This window comes from Phocoena sinus, chromosome X, assembly GCF_008692025.1.
Source record: "Phocoena sinus isolate mPhoSin1 chromosome X, mPhoSin1.pri, whole genome shotgun sequence".
Classification (NCBI taxonomy): Eukaryota; Metazoa; Chordata; class Mammalia; order Artiodactyla; family Phocoenidae; genus Phocoena; species Phocoena sinus.
In genome coordinates this window covers 115233004-115251263 of record NC_045784.1, presented here as the reverse complement: position 1 = coordinate 115251263, position 18260 = coordinate 115233004, and the positions used below count along the sequence as shown (strand labels likewise).

At 42.2% G+C, this 18260-nt stretch overlaps 1 protein-coding gene across 10 annotated transcripts in view; it reads right to left on the bottom strand.

The window, feature by feature from the left end:
• The window catches only part of INTS6L (integrator complex subunit 6 like), a 51506-nt gene extending 34814 nt beyond the window's left edge, over window positions 1–16692 (bottom strand). For 4 of the 10 annotated variants that reach the window (XR_004348062.1, XR_004348063.1, XM_032619736.1 and 1 more), the window contains exons 1-2: window positions 16212–16664; window positions 15993–16070 (exon numbers count right to left, since the gene is read on the bottom strand). Coding sequence is in view for 8 of the 10 variants with exons in the window: in XM_032619736.1 (XP_032475627.1) it covers window positions 15993–16070; window positions 16212–16322 (189 nt within the window). In the remaining 2 variants the exon portion in view is untranslated. Of the gene's footprint in view, window positions 1–15992 lie in introns of all 10 variants that reach the window. The other 6 variants (XM_032619737.1, XM_032619738.1, XM_032619739.1 and 3 more) reach the window with 4 other exon arrangements.
• Between the last annotated feature and the right edge of the window lie 1568 nt (window positions 16693–18260).

The window sequence follows — 18260 nt, the reverse complement described above, 5'->3', positions numbered from 1 at the left end:
GGGTAGGTTTTGCCCCATGACAGAACTATAGTGGAGGTCTGTCAACATGTGAACAATTTGGAAGCTTTTTATGAACACACATCTAAGTTATACCCTCCAGTCTAGCTTTCCTCAGGAATAACGCTGTTATTTAGAATTCTGGCTGGCTCCTGTGTCTTATTTCTCCATTGGTTTCAATGGAGGAGGGAAAGGTAGGGGTGTTATTTAATTGCTCCCCCAAACCTCAGTACCCGAACACTTGTCCTTCCTGAACTTCATTCCATTTCGGCAGGACCATTTCTCTGATTCATTGATTTTTATTTTATTTTTATTTTTTAAAATGAAGAACTTTCCTCCAAGGAAATCTTGCCAGGAAGTATAAACAAGTAAAAGAGATAAAAACAGATCAACTGTCCTTGAAGAGGATGTGGCAGTGGTGTTACAGCCCTTTCTGTAAACGCCTGCTCTATCTCTGAAGGTCACTTGCAATCCTTTTCCAAAATATAAATGATCGCGTTAGACTCAGTATATAGTGCAGATTTAATGAACACGGTATTAACTTCTCCATCCAAGGTAACTGAAAAACATTTTTTAGGGCAGCTGCATCTAGCTTTCCACAGAAGAAGCGCCCCTTAAAAGACCATATAGATGGAATATGTATAAATAAAAAAACAGCTGAATAGTTAAAATTCTCTAGGGTGACAGCTCCTGAAAGAGAATGGCAGTGAATCTTTTCAAATAGCAAAAATAATCCTTCTCTATTACAGACTGTCACAAGCCAGGCTCTCTCACATGCAGCGAGAGAACCTCTCACTGGAAGGGCATCACTTGCTCTGTCCCTCTGACTGGGTGCTGAGCCACTGCACTAACTCATTTTGGGCACATGCACCCGAAAGCCTCTTTGGACCCTACCCTGAGGAGCAGTTCAATTCAATCCAAGGCTTCCTAGCTTGTTAGCAAGCCCTTCACAATGAATAAAAAGCCTCGCTGGATTCCAGAGAGAAAATACGTGTTGTTTCCCTCTCCTTGACAAGACTTTTTAACTTCTATTAAAGGAAATGAAATCAGCCTGGTAATATTTGCCCTTCATAAACTCATATAGAGGGCTATCCCGAACCTTGGGCTCTTCTAGGTGGTTACAAACAAGATGATTAACGGATTTAAGTATTTTCCCAGATGTTGCAAGTTAAAGCCAAAGGGTCTAAATTTAGCAGGGCCATCATTTCTCTTGTTGAAAGATAAACTATTTTCCTTTTTCCATCTGCTCTCCAGAAGTCGGGGAGAAACTTGCTCTGCAACAACACAGACAATTTGAATAAATCAACTTCAATGGCATTTTTCAACTAACTTAACTTTCTTCTCCAATTTAACATTCTATCATCTTTGTCATCACAAACTGTTCTTGTGTTGGTAAAGTGACCAGTGGGACAGGATGACATGAAAAATAAGAAGCCCTGCTTTTCCAATCAACTCTGTCTCCTGAGAAGACAAATGACTTTTCCCTTGGTCTTTGCCCTTAGCTTTACATGGAATATTTGTGCGAGTTAAGTTTTCAACTTCGAGAATTTTCTTCTCACAACTAAAATGGACTCCAATTCTGATACATATAAGATGAGGTTTACTTGCCCTCTTAGGTAAACAGAACACTGTAACAGCTGAAATCACTTTAATATGTTCAAATGTCTTTTTTTTTCCAGTATTTAATTTTATTTTATTTTTTTGGTGTGTCTCCATATAAAATGTCTTTTAAAATTGTGTTTACAGCTAGAGCACCTATAAAGGAGGTTGTTAAAACTGTGAAATACACATTAGGAAGATGCTATATCATTGAAAGAATAAGATTGTCTCGCTTCTTGTATGAACTTTGAAAACTCTTCTTGCACTATATTTTCTGACCCTATCTGACACAATATTTTCCCCTTAATACTGTAGCAATTTGGTCTGATTTCACTTTTTTGTGTGGCTTTCTCACTTGACTCAAGGTACTGATACAGTTCTAGGTTCAAAGGAGACATTCTATTATTCTGTGTTTTATATGTACTAATACAGCTTTCTCTTGTAAAATTATTTGTTTTAAGACTATCCAGTTCTCAGGACAGGAATAAAGACACAGACGTAGAGTATGGACTTGAGGACACGGGGATGGGGAAGGGCAAACTGGGACAAAGTGAGAGAATGGCATTGACATATATACACTACCAAATATAAAATAGATAGCTAGTGAGAAGCAGTCGCATAGCACAGGGAGATCAGCTCAGTGCTTTGTGACCACCTAGAGGGGTGGGATAGGGAGGGTGGGAGGGAGGGAGATGCAAGAGGGAGGAGATATGGGGATATATGTATACATATAGCTGATTCACTTTGTTATAAAGCAGGAACTAACACACCGTTGTAAAGCAATTATACTCCAATAAAGATGTTAAAAAAAAACAACAGAATATCCAGTTCTCTTGGATTCCTTTTTGTCAAATTTACTTCCCCAGGGGCACTTCTTAGTGTCCTGAACTTGCTAAGATACTAGAAGCCCATTTTATTTGATTACATCAGTTCTCTCCCAGAGAACTCTGAATGTTATCATTCTGTGGTTCAGTCCACCAATTTTCATCCACAAGCTTCAGGAAATACTACCAGCCAAGACCACAAAAAAAGAAATCTAGCTTACTTGAGTCTTCTACTTTTTAAAAAAATTCTTAGAAATTGACCCCCTAATATATTGCAGAAACTTATTTGACAGTCTGTGGCCTGCTGAATTGTTTTTTCAGCAGATGGTTAAAGACTCTCATAACCACATATTTTTAAGTAAACCTGGCAAAGACATGATTCAGTTTGATTCCACCCTCACAAAGTTCACCATTTTGTGTCTCTTTAGGATACCTAGGATAAGGTTTTTTTTTTTTAGTGGATTAACAATCATCAGGATTAGTCTAAAATAAACTTCATTTATGACTTTTCAATTCTTACCCAAGGGAATTAAGATAAAATTATGAAGTAGCACACCTCTCAGAGTTCATGTGAAAGCATAAGATCAAAAGAAATTTGATCTCACCAGAGGATGCTAACATGTAGAAACCAAATTTTCTCCTCTGTCCAAGAGGCAACTGAACTGTTACCGAAAGGAAAATATCATAGGGCTGCAAAGAATTTACCAAACTCGGTCAGATATAAATGTTAGGTTTCCTCTTTCACTCCCAGTCCATTTCAACTGTAGCTACTGACCAATACTCATTATTAGAAAAAAACAAAAACAAAAACAAAAATCAACCAACCAACCAAACAAACAAAAAAACGCTATCGTGCTGAGCACATGTTCAATTGCTTAGGTTTGGGGTTCTGATAGGAGATATTTTTATGAACACATACACAAGATAAAAATCAACAAAAGTGGTCTTGGAAAATACACAAGGACAGGAGCGAGACTAAGCCACCCAAACATTACAGAAAGAGTTGAAGAGAGGAGAGAGCAGAATGACCATTCCTTACTTTCTAACGATCTTATGGCATCTCTTTCCTCCAGCCTAATTCTTTTTAAAAAATTATCTCAAAAACTTTTTATGAGCTGTTTTTTACATTATAAAAGTAACGCACGTTCATTGTTAAAAATCCGAACAGAAACACAAAGTTAGTCTATCTCTTCACAAAATTGTCAGTACCACTATTCAGAGGTAACCATTGCTAGGAATCTGTCCTAAACATTAAACTGTTGGCAGCAAACAGAAATGACTCCAATAAGATGAAGTGGCATTTACCAATAAGATGGAGTGACCAATTTAACCAGTAGGTACGTGATACAGCACTTTAACCACTTACGGAAACTGTTTTCTAAAATTTAAAGCAATTTTGGGACTTCCCTGCAGGTCCAGTGGTTAAGACTCCGCGCTTCCACTTCAGGGGGCGCAGGTTCGATCCCTGGTCAGGGAACTAAGGTTCCGCATGGCATGCGGCGCAGCAAAAAAAAAAAAAAAAAAATTAAAGCAATTCTGAAGTCCCCCTGACGTCCCAGCCAGAATTATTCCACTTCCTGCCTTTCAGTTATACAATTCTCTCCTGACTTTTTTCAGAAGGAATAGTGGAAATAATCTAGTCTAATCCCTTCATTTTACAGATAAGAAAACTGACACCGTAAAAGGTTACATGACTTGCCCAGGGTCATGTGTCTAATCAGTAGCTACCAGACAGGCTATCCTATGACCACTTTTTCAAATCTAATTTTTATGAAAGTACCTAGGAAGACTTTAAATAGACTTCTAACATATAGCTCAAAAACTTCACTATGAAATGGAATTTACAATGTCTATAACCATGTAAACGTTTAAGAAAAAGGAGCACTTTGCTCCAAACATCTTGCACGTTCTCCTACAAGACATACAACAGGAGGGACCCCCAATTTTCCAATGTCATGGCTGTATTAAAGACTAGATATTCTCCCTGGAATCCCATTATCCACTGTCTAGCTGCGTGGGCTCCCTTCCACAGACACAAAGGCAGAGAGGGACTGGTTAAATATACGGCAGGGCTTCCCGGAATCTTGAGGCCAATTTAAATAAAAACATCTTGGTCTGGTTCAGGCTAATCAACCGCTAAAGGTCAGAGTCCAGCTCTCTCCCCCTTCCTCCTGCAACTTCTCATCATTATAACAGCATTTAAAGCACCTTCTGTCACATCCTCCCCCTCAAGTCACACCCTTGCTGGCATGCTTTCAGTTCATTTTCTCTCCTCCCCCAGGCCTCTGGTCCCCCTGGCTCTCTCTCTCTCTTCTCCCTTTGGTTAACTGATGGTCTAAGAGTTGGCATCAGGAGTGGGGAGACAAACTCAGGGGGTGGGAGAGAGAGGTCTGGCTGAAGGGCAGGGCTCCTGTGGGGAAATGATGGGAAATATGTTTATACAGACACATGGAGCAGGTCCTAGAGAGCTCAGAATGGCAGACTGAGCAATTTGGACTTGATTCCATAGGCACTGGGGAGTCTCTGAAGGCTTATGAGTGGGGGAGTGATATGATGAAACCACCTTTTTTAGAAAGTTAGCAGTTGGTATGGGTAGAGAGTAGGAATTTGGGAAGCACTTGGAAGACTACATAAGAAGGTTGCTATAGTGGCCAAAGCACAGAAGTCAGGACCTGGACTGAAGTGCTGGCAGCAGAAACTGAGTTGAAGGAACATACGTAAGGGACATTGCAAAGGGATAGGCCTCAGAAGAAGATGGAAGGACAGGATCAAAGCTGAATAACGTCCACTGTGCAATCCTGAGTGACAAAAAGATGGGGAATATAGAAGACGGGATAGTTTTAGAGCCATAAGCAGGTCTGTTTGACATGCTAACTATGAGCTGATGGCAGGAGAGACAGGCAAGTGGAGATGTCCCGTCATCAGCTAGCGATGCCCGGGTGAGAAGCTGAAGTTGGGGAGTAGAAGGAATATTTGAAATCATGAATGAGGTAGGATGCATTCAGCAAGGGAAAGCATTTGGCAGATAGGGAAAGAATTATCAGAGAGAGGGGTGGAGAAACAGAAGGGAGGAGGTGATAAGTTTCTGGAAGGAAGAAGCATTAACAGTTTCAAATATAGGCAAGGACAAAAAGAATAAACATTAGTAAATTAGCCCAAGTAGCTATATAGTAAATCCTAAGACCTTAATAAACTATATTTACTTTCCTCAGTAGTACTGCTCCTTACTCGCACAAACAAATGTTTTGAGCCTCTTGTTCAATAACATTCAAGTCCAGAGTTTGGTTCTTAGTACTAAGTTTAGTGAACTATTCAACTTAACAGGGCAGGAGATAACTAACGAAAGAGCAGGTGCATATGGTTGAAGATGCAGGCACATATATATTAAGATAATCACGCACATATGGTTTAAGATACAGAATTCTATTTTTTTCTGAGAACATCTGGCACATCTGGCACAAAAGCCTTCATGTAACTTTTCTCTGGTTAAGACCCCAGTGGCTAAGTTGGCAGCACCTCCAATCCTCTGAAATCCATCCCTTACCAACCTAACTAAGCAGGAAGGGGGGAAAAAGTTATCTGCCTATGGCAGGGGTGTGGCTTGAGGAGAATGGGAGATCTGGCTGAAATGCGGAGCGGACCATTAGGTCAGGCACAGGTTGAGAGAGAAAACTCGGCGAAGGCAGCATGGCATGCTCAGGCCTTTTACAAAATGGCTTCTGCCTCTCCCACGGGCTGTGGATTAAAGGAAACTAAATGGCTGCTGTAGAGTACACTGACTGTCTTTCTTTTCCCTATAAGAGAAACATTTATCAGGAGAGTGACAGGGTGAAGATGATGTATCCGTTTCTGAAGGCCATTAGATCGCCAAAAACCACCGTGTTGCTTTTTCAAGTCTACCGTTCCTCCCATGGGGCCTACTCGGCCTAGGCCCCAGTACTCAACCTCTACTCCCCAGCTATCTCAAGTTCCATCAACTGAGAGTCCCAACAACTCCATCTCTTTCCCTGAGTAGGGGCATAACTGTGATATCAAAGACCAAAGTGATTCACAAACAAATGCACCATGGTATTCACCTACAAAGAATCAGAGAAATAATAAAAATGGTAACACTGGCAGTAGTCATTTTCATTCATCGAGTGCTTGCTCTAGTATCAAACACTGTCTTATCAAAAGCAACGAGAAATAATAGCATGATCTCAGGACATATACCACAATGAGAAAATACCACTGAGAAGCTATGAAAAGGAATATTCTACCGTAATTGACAGGGAAAGTGAAGTGGCTCATTACTTAAGACTTTGGAATAGAGACAGACCTGGGTTACTATTCAGTTGTGTTACTTAACCTCTCTGGCCCCCAGTTTCCTTATCTGTTAAGTGGGGATAATAATAGTACCTGTGATTTAGGCTGGTTGGGAAGATAAATGAAATAAGCACTGCACATTCATTGGCACACTGCCCTGTACATAAGCATTATTCAATAAATGTCAGCTGCTATTATTAGAAAGCTATTATATTATTGTTCATTATTATAAGGAAGTAGATATAAGTCGAATCATATCTGTAAAAGCCAGATAACACCTTTGACTATAAGATAGGTTTTAGGAGGATCTAAAACTAGGGCTACAAAATGGTTCCACATCATATACATGCTATTCATCAACATATCTGTACTCTCACCGAGGCTCAGAATTAGACATTGGTATTTATTCCTTAAATGGGAGCCATTACAGTAACAAAAAATAACATTGTCACTCCTGTAATCCCCCTTAGGAGGATTGAGCTTAGAGAAAGTAATGATCATGGGAGCCCGCCCATGGCCCCACTTGGACCTCCCCCCTCCTTTTAATGCTACTGATGACTTCCCATGATATAAGACAAGGGCCTTGCTAGGGAACCTCAAGAAACCCTTCAACAAGAGCAGTGATACAAACCCCTCTTTGTTTCTTAGGTTTTACACTACGCCAAGCTAAAGAATTTATCCTTTATCCTCCTTCTCTTGATGAATACTGTTCCTGGGAATTCTTGGGCCAAGTAGCTATGTAAATCTAATAAGGGATATGTTACATATTTCTAATAGCAATAAAAGCATGGAACATTTTGTGCCACTGGTGACCACATATTACAAACAGAATTCTGAATTACTGTAGTTACATTAGGAGTTCACATATATATTCTTTTCTACTTAGCCCAGGAAAAAAACTTCTAACCCAACCAGTTGGATCACCAACTGTATCCAAAAGTCTAAGCAACCAAACTGGCTTTCAATACAAACAAGAATGGGATGCTTTCATATATTTATCCCAGGGCCAAGGGTTATCAACCCATCAACTCTGAACTGTATGATAACCTCTCATGCACAAATGACTCCATTATGGAGGTGCTCACTTAAAACAGAACTTTGAGAGGGAGATCCCCCTTCAGAAACAATTTCTAGGACATGAACATCATAAATATGTTAAGAAAAAATAGAGACCAACACTTGTCCAATAGAAACATAGTGAAAGCCACATAAGTAATTTTATATATTCATGTAGCCACATTAAAAAAATAGAAACAAGTGAGATTAATAATATATTTAATTTAATCTAATATATCAAAAGTATTGTCTAAACTTGTAGTCAATATAAAAATTGTTAATGAGATATTTTATATACTTTTGGTACTAAATCTTCAAAATCCCGTGTTTAGTTTACACTTACAGCACATCTTGATTCAAACTAGCCACCTATCAAGGGCTCAATATCCACACGTGGCTAGTGGATGCTGTACTGAATGGCGCAAATACAGCCAGTCTGACATGAGTGACTGGTATATTTTGAAGAGCCATGCCTACCCTCACGGACACCTCAGCCCTTCACCGTCTTTGATGGAGCTCTTAGAGTGTACCCACCCCTCTCTGGGACCACTAGTCCACCTGGAGTTGTGAGGAAGGAGGGGAAAGGATGTGTTTTTAACAAAGCACCTTGGAAACCCAACTCCATTTCCCAGTAGAAACAATAGCAAACACAATAGTTCTGTGGCTAAGTGGCATGAAGGGTTAAATAGGCTTTCCTGGGGAGGAAGGTCTGGGAACCTAATCACCATTTAGAACACTGCATCCAGGAGATAGCATGTTCCAACCTTCCAATAGGCACACAAAGAGACTGCCTGGATCTCTCATCTACATTCTTGGTAAAAGGGAACTGACAGCCATGTTTACGAAGAGTTTTTCATTTAAGTACTTAAATTAAGCCGGTTGGTTCACTTCTTCATCCCTGTCCCCTCCTCCCCGCATTCAGAGGGTCCTTCAATCCTGCCCTTCTCTGGAAAGCACATTTCTCCCTGAGACGTGGAACAGCTGCCATTTTGGAACACTCTGTGAAACTGAGAACCCTGTCTTCTGAACAGTTCTAGTTATAATTCTGAAGCAAAGGCAAACTGAAAAGGACAATATTTGCCCTTTCCTTATGTGTGCCCTGCCCTTCTGCCACCCTTCCTACCCCCATCCTAACCTCAAAGTCAAAAGCTCTCAAGTGGCCAGCACTAATGCAAAACTAGGCAACTTCAACTACATATTTTAGATCTCCCCCACCTCTCATTCTCTCATCTCCCTCAGCCCACCTCAACGTACGCTTCTGCATAATAACCACGCAAGCACACAGACAACAAGCCTTATCCTATTTGTCTTCAAATCCACCTCATAGCTCTTCATTCCAGGAGAAATGTACAAACTCTAGCTTGTAGGTTTCGAAGCCCTTTTGCGATCCAGTCTTAACTAGTTGCAATCTTGACTGGATAAACTGAATCATCACTGGGTCCTGTCAATTCTCCCTCCCTCACCTGCAATCTGTTGGTTCAGAGTCCACTGTTCTTGACATCTCCCGTATCTTAATCCACATTCTCCAGTCACCTTTTTCCAATGACTCTTCTCAAGAGCCCTGAGGGCTAGGACCGTATCTTTTACTATTCCAGTTTCCCCTTGGGCCAAGTCTTTCCTGGTGTCACCTTCGACCCCAAGTATAGTATAGTACAGTCCACAGAGGGTGCTGAATGAACACATGGTATATGAAAGCCTAGACTGCTATAGTAGCAATCCAACGTCAGACTTATCTGCCAGAAACACCATTTTGGTCATATCACCACAATGGTGGTAAAAGTCAGACCAACGGCTACCTTCAGGGGAGGAAGGGATTGCAGGAAGAAGCAAGAAGCATTTTCTGGGTTAAGTTCTAGACAGAGGGTTAAGGGATCATAGTGGAAGTTGTTACACTGTTTGGAGTAGGGGTGGGCAGAGGGGCAGGATGACTTTTGAGAATGTAGAATGAAGAAGTGAGGCATGTCAGGCCAACCAGTGTGTCCCAGGCAGAGGGAACAACATATGCAATGGCACAGAAGCAAGAGGCAGAGTGAGTCTGGACAAGTGACTCTGAAGAGTGTGGAGAGACACTGTTGGCAAAACCAGGTTAAGGAGTTTGGATTTTATTCTGAAATATAATGGGGAGTTCCTGAAGAATTTTTAGTAGGGGAATGACTTTTGAATTTACTCTATTTTAAGAATCAGCAATCTAGTGGTGATGAGGGTGAAGAATCAGTGGCAAGCAAGACCAGAAGGAGGGAGACCAACTGAGTGGCTGCTGAAACAATGGTCCAGATGAAAGTTGAAACAAGGGAGGAGCAAATAAGAATGAATGGATACAAGACAGGTTTACGATACAGAACGGACAGGACTCCATAATTGTCTCAGCACTCCCTAGTCACCTCCCAGCTGGTACCTAATGTGAAAGTAGCACTTACTCCCTTGACCAGGGATCTAGTCTTCTACCCCAAAATCTCCCCTTTTCTTTCTTTGTTTTTTAACAAGAAATATTTTATTCACTGCAAAACAAAACAACAAACAAACAAAAGTGCAGATAAACATAGTAGTATACACATGACCGATGGAGGGTTCTCTATATAAGCTTTCACTAAAGTTCTAATTCTTCCTTCTACTCTTATATAAAGAAAAAGAGCTATCAGGCAGAGTACCTCATTCTTAAGATTCTTTCCAGTAAACTATATTTAATTCACAGGTTGGATAGCAGTCTGGAAGCATTTACTTGTTATGTATGTATGTATGTATGTTTACTTGATATATAACATTGTATTCGTTTCAGGTGTTCAACATAATGATTTGATATTTGTATATAGTGCAAAATGATCACCACAGAAAAGCTAGTTAATATCCATTGTCACACAAAATTACAACATTTTTTCTTTTTTCTTATGAGAACTTTTAAGATCTACTCTCTTAGCAGCTTTCAAATATACAACACAGCAGTGTTAACTATGGTCACCATGCTGTACATTACATCCCATGACTTATTTATTTTATACCTGGAAGTTTGTACCTTTTGCCACCCTTCACCCACTTTGACCACCCTCCATCCCCTGCCTCTGGCAACCACCAATCTGTTCTCTGTATCTATGAGCTTGTTTTGTTTTTGTTTTCATTTTGTTTTGTTTTAGAGTCCACATTTAAGTGAGATCACATGGTATTTGTCTTTCTCTGACTTATTTCCCTTGACATAATGCCCTCAAGGTCCATCCATGTTGGCACAAATAGCAAGATTTCCTTCTTTTTTATGGCTGAATAATATTCCATTGTATGTATATATCACATTTTCTTTATTCATACATCAATGGACATCTAGGTTGTTTTCATATCTTGGTTATTATAAATAAGCTGCAATGAACACGGGGGTACTTATATCTTTTCAAGTTAATGCTTTCATTTTCTTCAGATAAGTACCCAGAAGTGGAGTTGCTGGATCATACGTTAGTTCTATCTTTAATTTTTTGAGGAATCTCCATACTGTTTTCCATAGTGGCTGCACCAATTTACATTCCCACCAACAGTGGAGGAGGGTTCCCTTTTCTCCACATCCTTTCCAACACTTGTTACTTGTGTTTTTGTTAACAGCTATTCTAACAGGCCTGTGGTGATATTATTGTGGTTTTATTTACATTTTCCTGATGATTAGTGATGTTAAGCATCTTTTCATGTACCTGCTGTCCATCTGTATATCTTCCTTGAAAAAATGTCTATTCAGATCCTCTGCCCATTTTTTAATCAGATTGTTTAGTTTTTTTGCTACTGAGTTCTGTACATATTTTGGATGTTAACGCCTTATCAGGTATATAATGTGACAAGATTTTCTCCCATTCAGCAGGTTGCCTTTTCATTTTGTTGATGATTTCTTTCCCCCTTTTTCATTTCAAAATTACTATCATCACACGCTTCAAATGGCCAATGAGGAAGGTGAAAAGGAAGCAAGATCAGGGGAGAAACAACTAATTATAAAAGTCAATGCCCCACTTTTGTGGCATTTTGAGTTTTCAATGCACCTTCCATTGCCTCTGGTTGTTCTCACCGGCCACGTTGCCACTGTTTCACCCAAAACCACTTCCATAGCTTCCAACCACAATGAAAGGCTCCCCTAAAAGTCACTCCTTTTCCAAATAAGCCCCATAAAATATACTCATGGGCATATGAAAAAGTTAAGCCTTAGTTAAAAATACCACTAAATGCTTGGAACACAGATCATTTAAAGAGCATAGGTTTACTTCTTAAATCTGTAAGCCAAAATACTGCCTTTTGCTGATACATGTTGACAAAGGCACACAGATACCAGTAAGCAAGGCTGGCTACAGGATGTGAAAAAGCAACACTCAAGGGAAAATTGCACTTTTTCAAATGCTCTCTGTTTCAAATTACAGACTTGGGATATTTCTTTGAAACAACTCTCCCTATTTATTAAAAAAAAAAGTCTGTACATGATTTATCCATGTGTTTCAGCTATTTCTAGAAAAATGACTCAGTTTTATGTTTAGAAAAAAAGCATTTCCTTCAATAAAAAAGAAATCGCTTTAAGAAAGTAGCTTCAAACATCAAACCATTTTGAATACTTATTATCTACTCCAGTCTCACGGCTCACTTTCTTCTTGGTGCCCTCAATTTGCTCAGAGTTAGTAGTAGCGACAAGCTTACCTCTGCTATTCACTGAATAAAAGGAAATTATGACTCATAGCAAAACAAAACATACAAGACAGCAGAACCTCAGCCAAAACTATTAAGAATTATTATACCAAAAAAAGAAAAAGAAAAAAAACCCCACCCCACTTCTTAAAACCATGTATTAGTCTTATAAGGATACACTGGAAATTTAAAAATATTAAAAGGCTTCATCCCAGCTGTGTACACTAAAGATACCATTGTATAAATGTAGTGTTAACATTTGTGACACTATGTATAAAACCTGTCTACAAAGCAACACTTGAAACAGATGTAGCACAAAATACTTGCATTTCATATGCTTTTTATATGGTTCCCCAAATCAAACTTAATTCCATCCATGCCCAGCTGACTGCAAATTACAGGTATGACTAATTTTAAAAGAGCACATAGCCATGTCCTAAGGGGTATGCATTAAGAAGCTACTAAGTCCTGGGTGAAATACTATATTCACATGCTCAACAGTATACTTTAGTGAAGAATTCCAGTCACAGTAACTTTTCACAACAAGATTTATTGTCAGAGCTTGTAAGTGGATATACTGGGAATAGTTCCACGCCTATTAGGAAGAAAACCTTCCAACCAAATGCACAACTCACGCCTGTTACACCACCAGCAGAACTGAATCTTCTACTAGGAAAAAAAAATCGGTTTTGCAGTGTTTAGAGTTGGATATAACCAAGACCTGAGAAATAAGTAGGCAGTTACTTTGACAAGAGATAAACAATGGCCCTCCAACTGTACAGAAATCCAAAAATACACTTCACGTTATTCTGCAGAAAAGCAAGTTAACAAATAAAACCCTATCTAACATCACTTTGCTGAAAGGACCTCAGGCTCCTAGCGAAGAGTGCAGTTTCAAGTAGCAACTAAGACGCCTGCTGACAGTCAAATAAAGACCTATTTGATAATCAGTGTGACAGAAAACAGACATTTATGGCTCCCAGCTATTAGCAAGTGAAAGATTAGACTAAATTTTAAGAAAAATTCACCAAATGTTCTAAAATTTCAGACCTTCCAAAATGGCTAGATCCTAAAAGCAAAAGAACAAATAGTTACCACATGCCGAGGGGAGGGACGGGGGTGGGCAGCAGGGAGTGACCGAAAGGGACTCACAGAAAGAAAATGCTACCAAAATATGGCATATCATTAGAAATTCAGGTATAGACAGCAAAATGACAAGAACATCATTAAGATCATTGACCATTCCCTAGCACGTGTAGTTATCATGTAAGATTAAAATGAAAAAACCTGAATGACTTTAGAGACGTCTAAAGACTAAAGAAGATAACTCACGATTAGCAACTGAAAGTATTATACAAAGTATCTTCCCACACCTGCCCTGCATAAGAAGAGAAATATCAAAGTCAGCTTGGAAGAGGGTTTTTTACTTTAGGAAAAAATGTAGTGTAGAAGATGGCAAGATAAAAAGAGCTGACAGATGAAATTTCCACTAAAAACAAAATTCAACTTTTCCCCTCTGTTCACAGAACTATCTGGAGCCTCTAAAATACCATGGATAAGTTACATAGCCACTAAAAATTTTAAGTATGAAGACTATGTGGCAACCGGGAATAATTCACAGGACAAAATAGGTGGAAAAGGCAGAACTCAAAGTAATATGTACATTATGATTACAATGCTAGGTAAAACGCTGTAATGATGGTTATTAAGAAGGGGGCCAGACTTTCTTTTTCTTTTCCAAAGATTCTGTAAATATTGCCATAAAAGTTTTATAGATCAAAAATCATGTTTAAACTATGAGTCTTGGCATTCAGGAAAATGTTAAATAAGTTATTCCTTTCAAGAAAAAAAAAGGCACACTGCTTTGTAGTTTATCCTTTTAACTACTCAAATTAAGGAGGATTTCAAATGGCCACACTACAAACGGTGGGTTCTTATCTGTATTAGTGCTCAAAGGGTGTAGACTTTCATACTTAGGATGGACAAACATCTGCTTTTCTGTGTGGAAAAAATGGTCACACCCTTGGAGGAAACTGACATGTTTAAAAAGCTTATGGCATTCTTAAAGATGTCTACTTGCTCCATTTTTCTAAATAGATAAATCAAAAACGGAAAACAAAGCATCAAAACCAGACCGGCTTTCAGGGGAACCTAGTAATCAAACTGTTAACCGAAGCTACGAGTTACAAAAGTAAAGCCTCTGGTTTTATTTCTGAAGGAACGCTCTCTATAGCCAACTATTCAGTTTGGTAGGTTCCATTCTTTCAAACACCTCACTCGGCTAAAACGGATTACAACACATCCAGTGCCTCCCCGACCCTGTTAAGAGAATTCTGAGAAAAAGAGGGTATCTAGCGAAAGACGTCAAGGATTATGGTGATGTATTTTAAAATTTTCAATATGCAAGCAGGACTCTTATGCAGGTTGCTTTAATAGTCTGAGTTCTATTTTATCGGGCCACTGCAGGCAAAGCAGTTCTTTATCTCCTCACCATTAGGACAAGGGTAGGGAGGTGAAATGCTCCCTACTTCTCTCCTGTAGGTCAGAACCCTGTGGATCAAGTCATCGCATTTGACTATTGTAACCGCGCTCAGCGAGTCCTCCCCTTCCTTCCTTTCTTTTCCCTGGACAAATCCCTACGTGACTAACACAAACCTAATTTATGATGTCAGTAGGTAGGCCAGGTCCCTAAAAAGCTCTGTCCCCGCGGGTTCAGACTCTGCATCTCCCCACCCCACCCTGTCGCGGCTTAGGTGGAATCGCCAATGAAACACTAACAGTAGCTAAGGTAACAGAGCCGTGCTTAACCGGACCGATGCTGGAGAAGAAGTAAAAAGAGTTTCTCCGGGCCTGGGGGTTGGGAGGCTGGCTCCGCGGACTGATTTTCCATTGGGTGGGGGTGGGTTAGAGACCACAGAAGCGCAAAAGCAGTAGTCTAATCTTTGAAGGCCGGCGGCCGGCTCTGCCACGCTCTCAGCAGGAAGGGGAGGGGAGCTGGAGGAAGAGGGGTAGGAGAAGCGGCGAAGGAAGGGGGGGGGGAAGGAGGGGCCGGGGGCGGAGCCAGGGCTCCAGGAAAACCCGCGCGCGAGCCCGCAGCACCTCGGGGCGGAGTCGCCGGCTCCGTCCGGCCCCTCGGCCTCCGCCGCGCGCGGTGCGCCCCGAAGGGGCGGGCCCGCCCGTAGCCTCCCTCCGGGTCTCGGGCCCTCCTTCCCCTCTCCTCCCTCCCCTCCCTCCTTTCCATCTCAGCAGCGCCCTCGGTCTCCCTCTCCGGCTCATACAAAAGCAAAATGTCCGCCATCTTCCGAGGCGGCTGCGCTCGTCGCCGCCACCGGCCCGGCTCTCCTGCGCTTTCTCCCCGGGGCCGCCCTTCCCCCGGCCCCCTCCCCGACCCCCGGCGCTGCGGCTCCTCGGAAGCCGCGGAGGCGCCACTCACCCCCGCCCTCGCCCCCACCTCGCCCCGCCCGCCCCGCCGGGCGACGCAGGACCGCCTCGGGCGGGGGCAGGGGGGCTCGGCTGCCCAGGCCGACCGGCTCCCGCTTCCCGCCCGGCCCACCCCCTGGATGGCCCCTTTACCTTGATGCAGTACGGGGGTTCGTCGTAGGTGACCAGCATGTACCTGTCTCCGCGGCTGGCCGGGTCCCGGGCGCGCAGCTGCGGGACGAGGGATGACGGAGGGGGCCGCGAAGGGAAGGGGGGAGGAGGGGGCGATACCAACGTTACAGAAGCACCTAAATCCACCACCACCCCCATCCCTAGGGAACTCTCCCCATCTCTCCCCTCCCCTCCCTTTACCTTCAAGAATAACTCCACAGCGCCTTTGGCAATGTCCAAATAGGAGGTGCCCAGGTCAGTGCGCTGGTTCATAGAGGCGGACGTGTCTATGAGGAACAGCAGGATGGGCATCTTCCCCCGTACCCCTGGCTCCGGTCCCCACTCTCCTGGCCCTCTTGCCCTCACTGCCGCGTTCTGCCACCCGAACCCTCAACTCTCGCAGAGCCAGGGTGCAGGGAGCAAGAGTAAGAGGGGGAGACGGGACGGGACAGATGGAACTGCTCCTGGCCTCCTCTTTCTGCAGCCCCACCTCTTCTCCCTCCAAGGGAACTTGAAAGTGTGAGCGTGTGTAGCCCTCGGGGCCCTCCCCCTTCCTCTCTTCTGCCACCACTACTGCCGCCGCCGCCGCTGCTGCCGCAGGGACTATTGCCCGAGCATCGGTCCAAGCTCACTGAAGCGCTCGCCCCAGACTGAGAGCTGTCTCTGTTCACCAACACACAACTTCTGTCCGCTCACCTACCATGGGCACCATGTGACCAGAACCCACGCCATTGGCTGCCAATTATATGTTATTTGCATATTCATTAGATGACAGGGCAAGGGGAGGGACTTGGGCGAACCCTGGGAGTTGAAGTTTGAACCCAGGCAGGGGGTAAGGGGAAATGTTAAGGACCCTCCTTTAAAGGACTTGGAAGCTGTTAGGATACATAGGGTGGTTTGGGTGGACTTTTCTCTTGCTCTTCAAAGATGATAATTCGAAAGGAAGAGTGAATTTGAGCAACAGTTGTGCAGAGGTACAGAAACAGATGCTTGGACAGGCTGTACAGAAGACGCTTTGCTAACTGCAATCGATCAATCCTGCCAGTGGCTAAGACCAAAACATTTCAGAAGCAGCAAACTTCTTTCCTGGCAAGACCTACTCGCATTCCTTCAGATCCCTCCCCACGCTTGATCAGTGTTTGTAAGTCGGTCGCTGGCCTTGCATTCCGCGTATATCTACTGAGAAAGGAAACTAAAACTTAAACACAGTTACCTAAACTGGCCTTTTGTGTGCACAAGCTTCTTCAGTTTCATTGAGCACTTTGAAGTATTGCCCTGCCTGTGATAATTCCACCCACTGTTGTGTCTGCGCAGCCTTTACACATGGAAGGTTTGCCATTCTGGATTCTGATTCATCTCACATTTATTGAGCACCTATGAAGTGTCAGCCACCCACGTTAGTCTCATTTAGTCTTTGAAATAATTGTGGTAGGTAGCATTATGTTCAATTTTCAGTAAAGGAAAGTGCAGCTCAGGGAGATGAGGACAACACTGAGGGACGTTCTCAGGTCTGGCTCTACGGAGAGTCTCAATGAGTGGCCAATCACGCTTGGCTGACTGCTTCATGTAACTCGAATTTTAAATATGGAGGTGTGTATTCCCAGCAGTATGCTGTGCACAGCGTGGAATCCTGAACTTCAGTGAGTTTACAACTTCATTTGATATGTTCCTTGTAATATATATAAAATCCATATTCAATAACATTTTCATAAAAATAAGATTTCAGAAGAGGCCATATAGCAATGTATGAATCAGGGACAAACAAGTGGTGCAAATAAAAAGTGCAGTGGGGGAATTTCCTGGTGGTCCAGTGGTTAGGAGTCCATGCTCTCACTGCCGATGGCCCGGGTTCGATCCCTGGTCAGGGAACTAAAACCCCACAAGCCATGTGGTGTGGCAAAAAAAAAAAAAAAAAAAAAAAAATGCAGTGGAAGCAACGGTCCAGTGGTCTCGAAGTTCAGAAGGTTTCCTAGATGAGCCACTTAGCAGGAAGGGAGGGATTCTGGATTGAAAGGAATGGTGGGAACAAAAATTCAGCCAGAGATACTAACATGTATAGCACAATTCAGACCCATCTGGGATACAGCTGGTGGGAATTAATGGGGAAATAAGGATGAAAAAGACACATTTGTTATCTCACAGTTGCCATGAGTCAGAGGTCTGGGCATGGTGTAGCTGGATTCTCTGCTTAGTCTCACAAGACCGCAATCAAGGTGTCAGCCAGGCTGTGTTTTCATCTGGAGGTGTGAG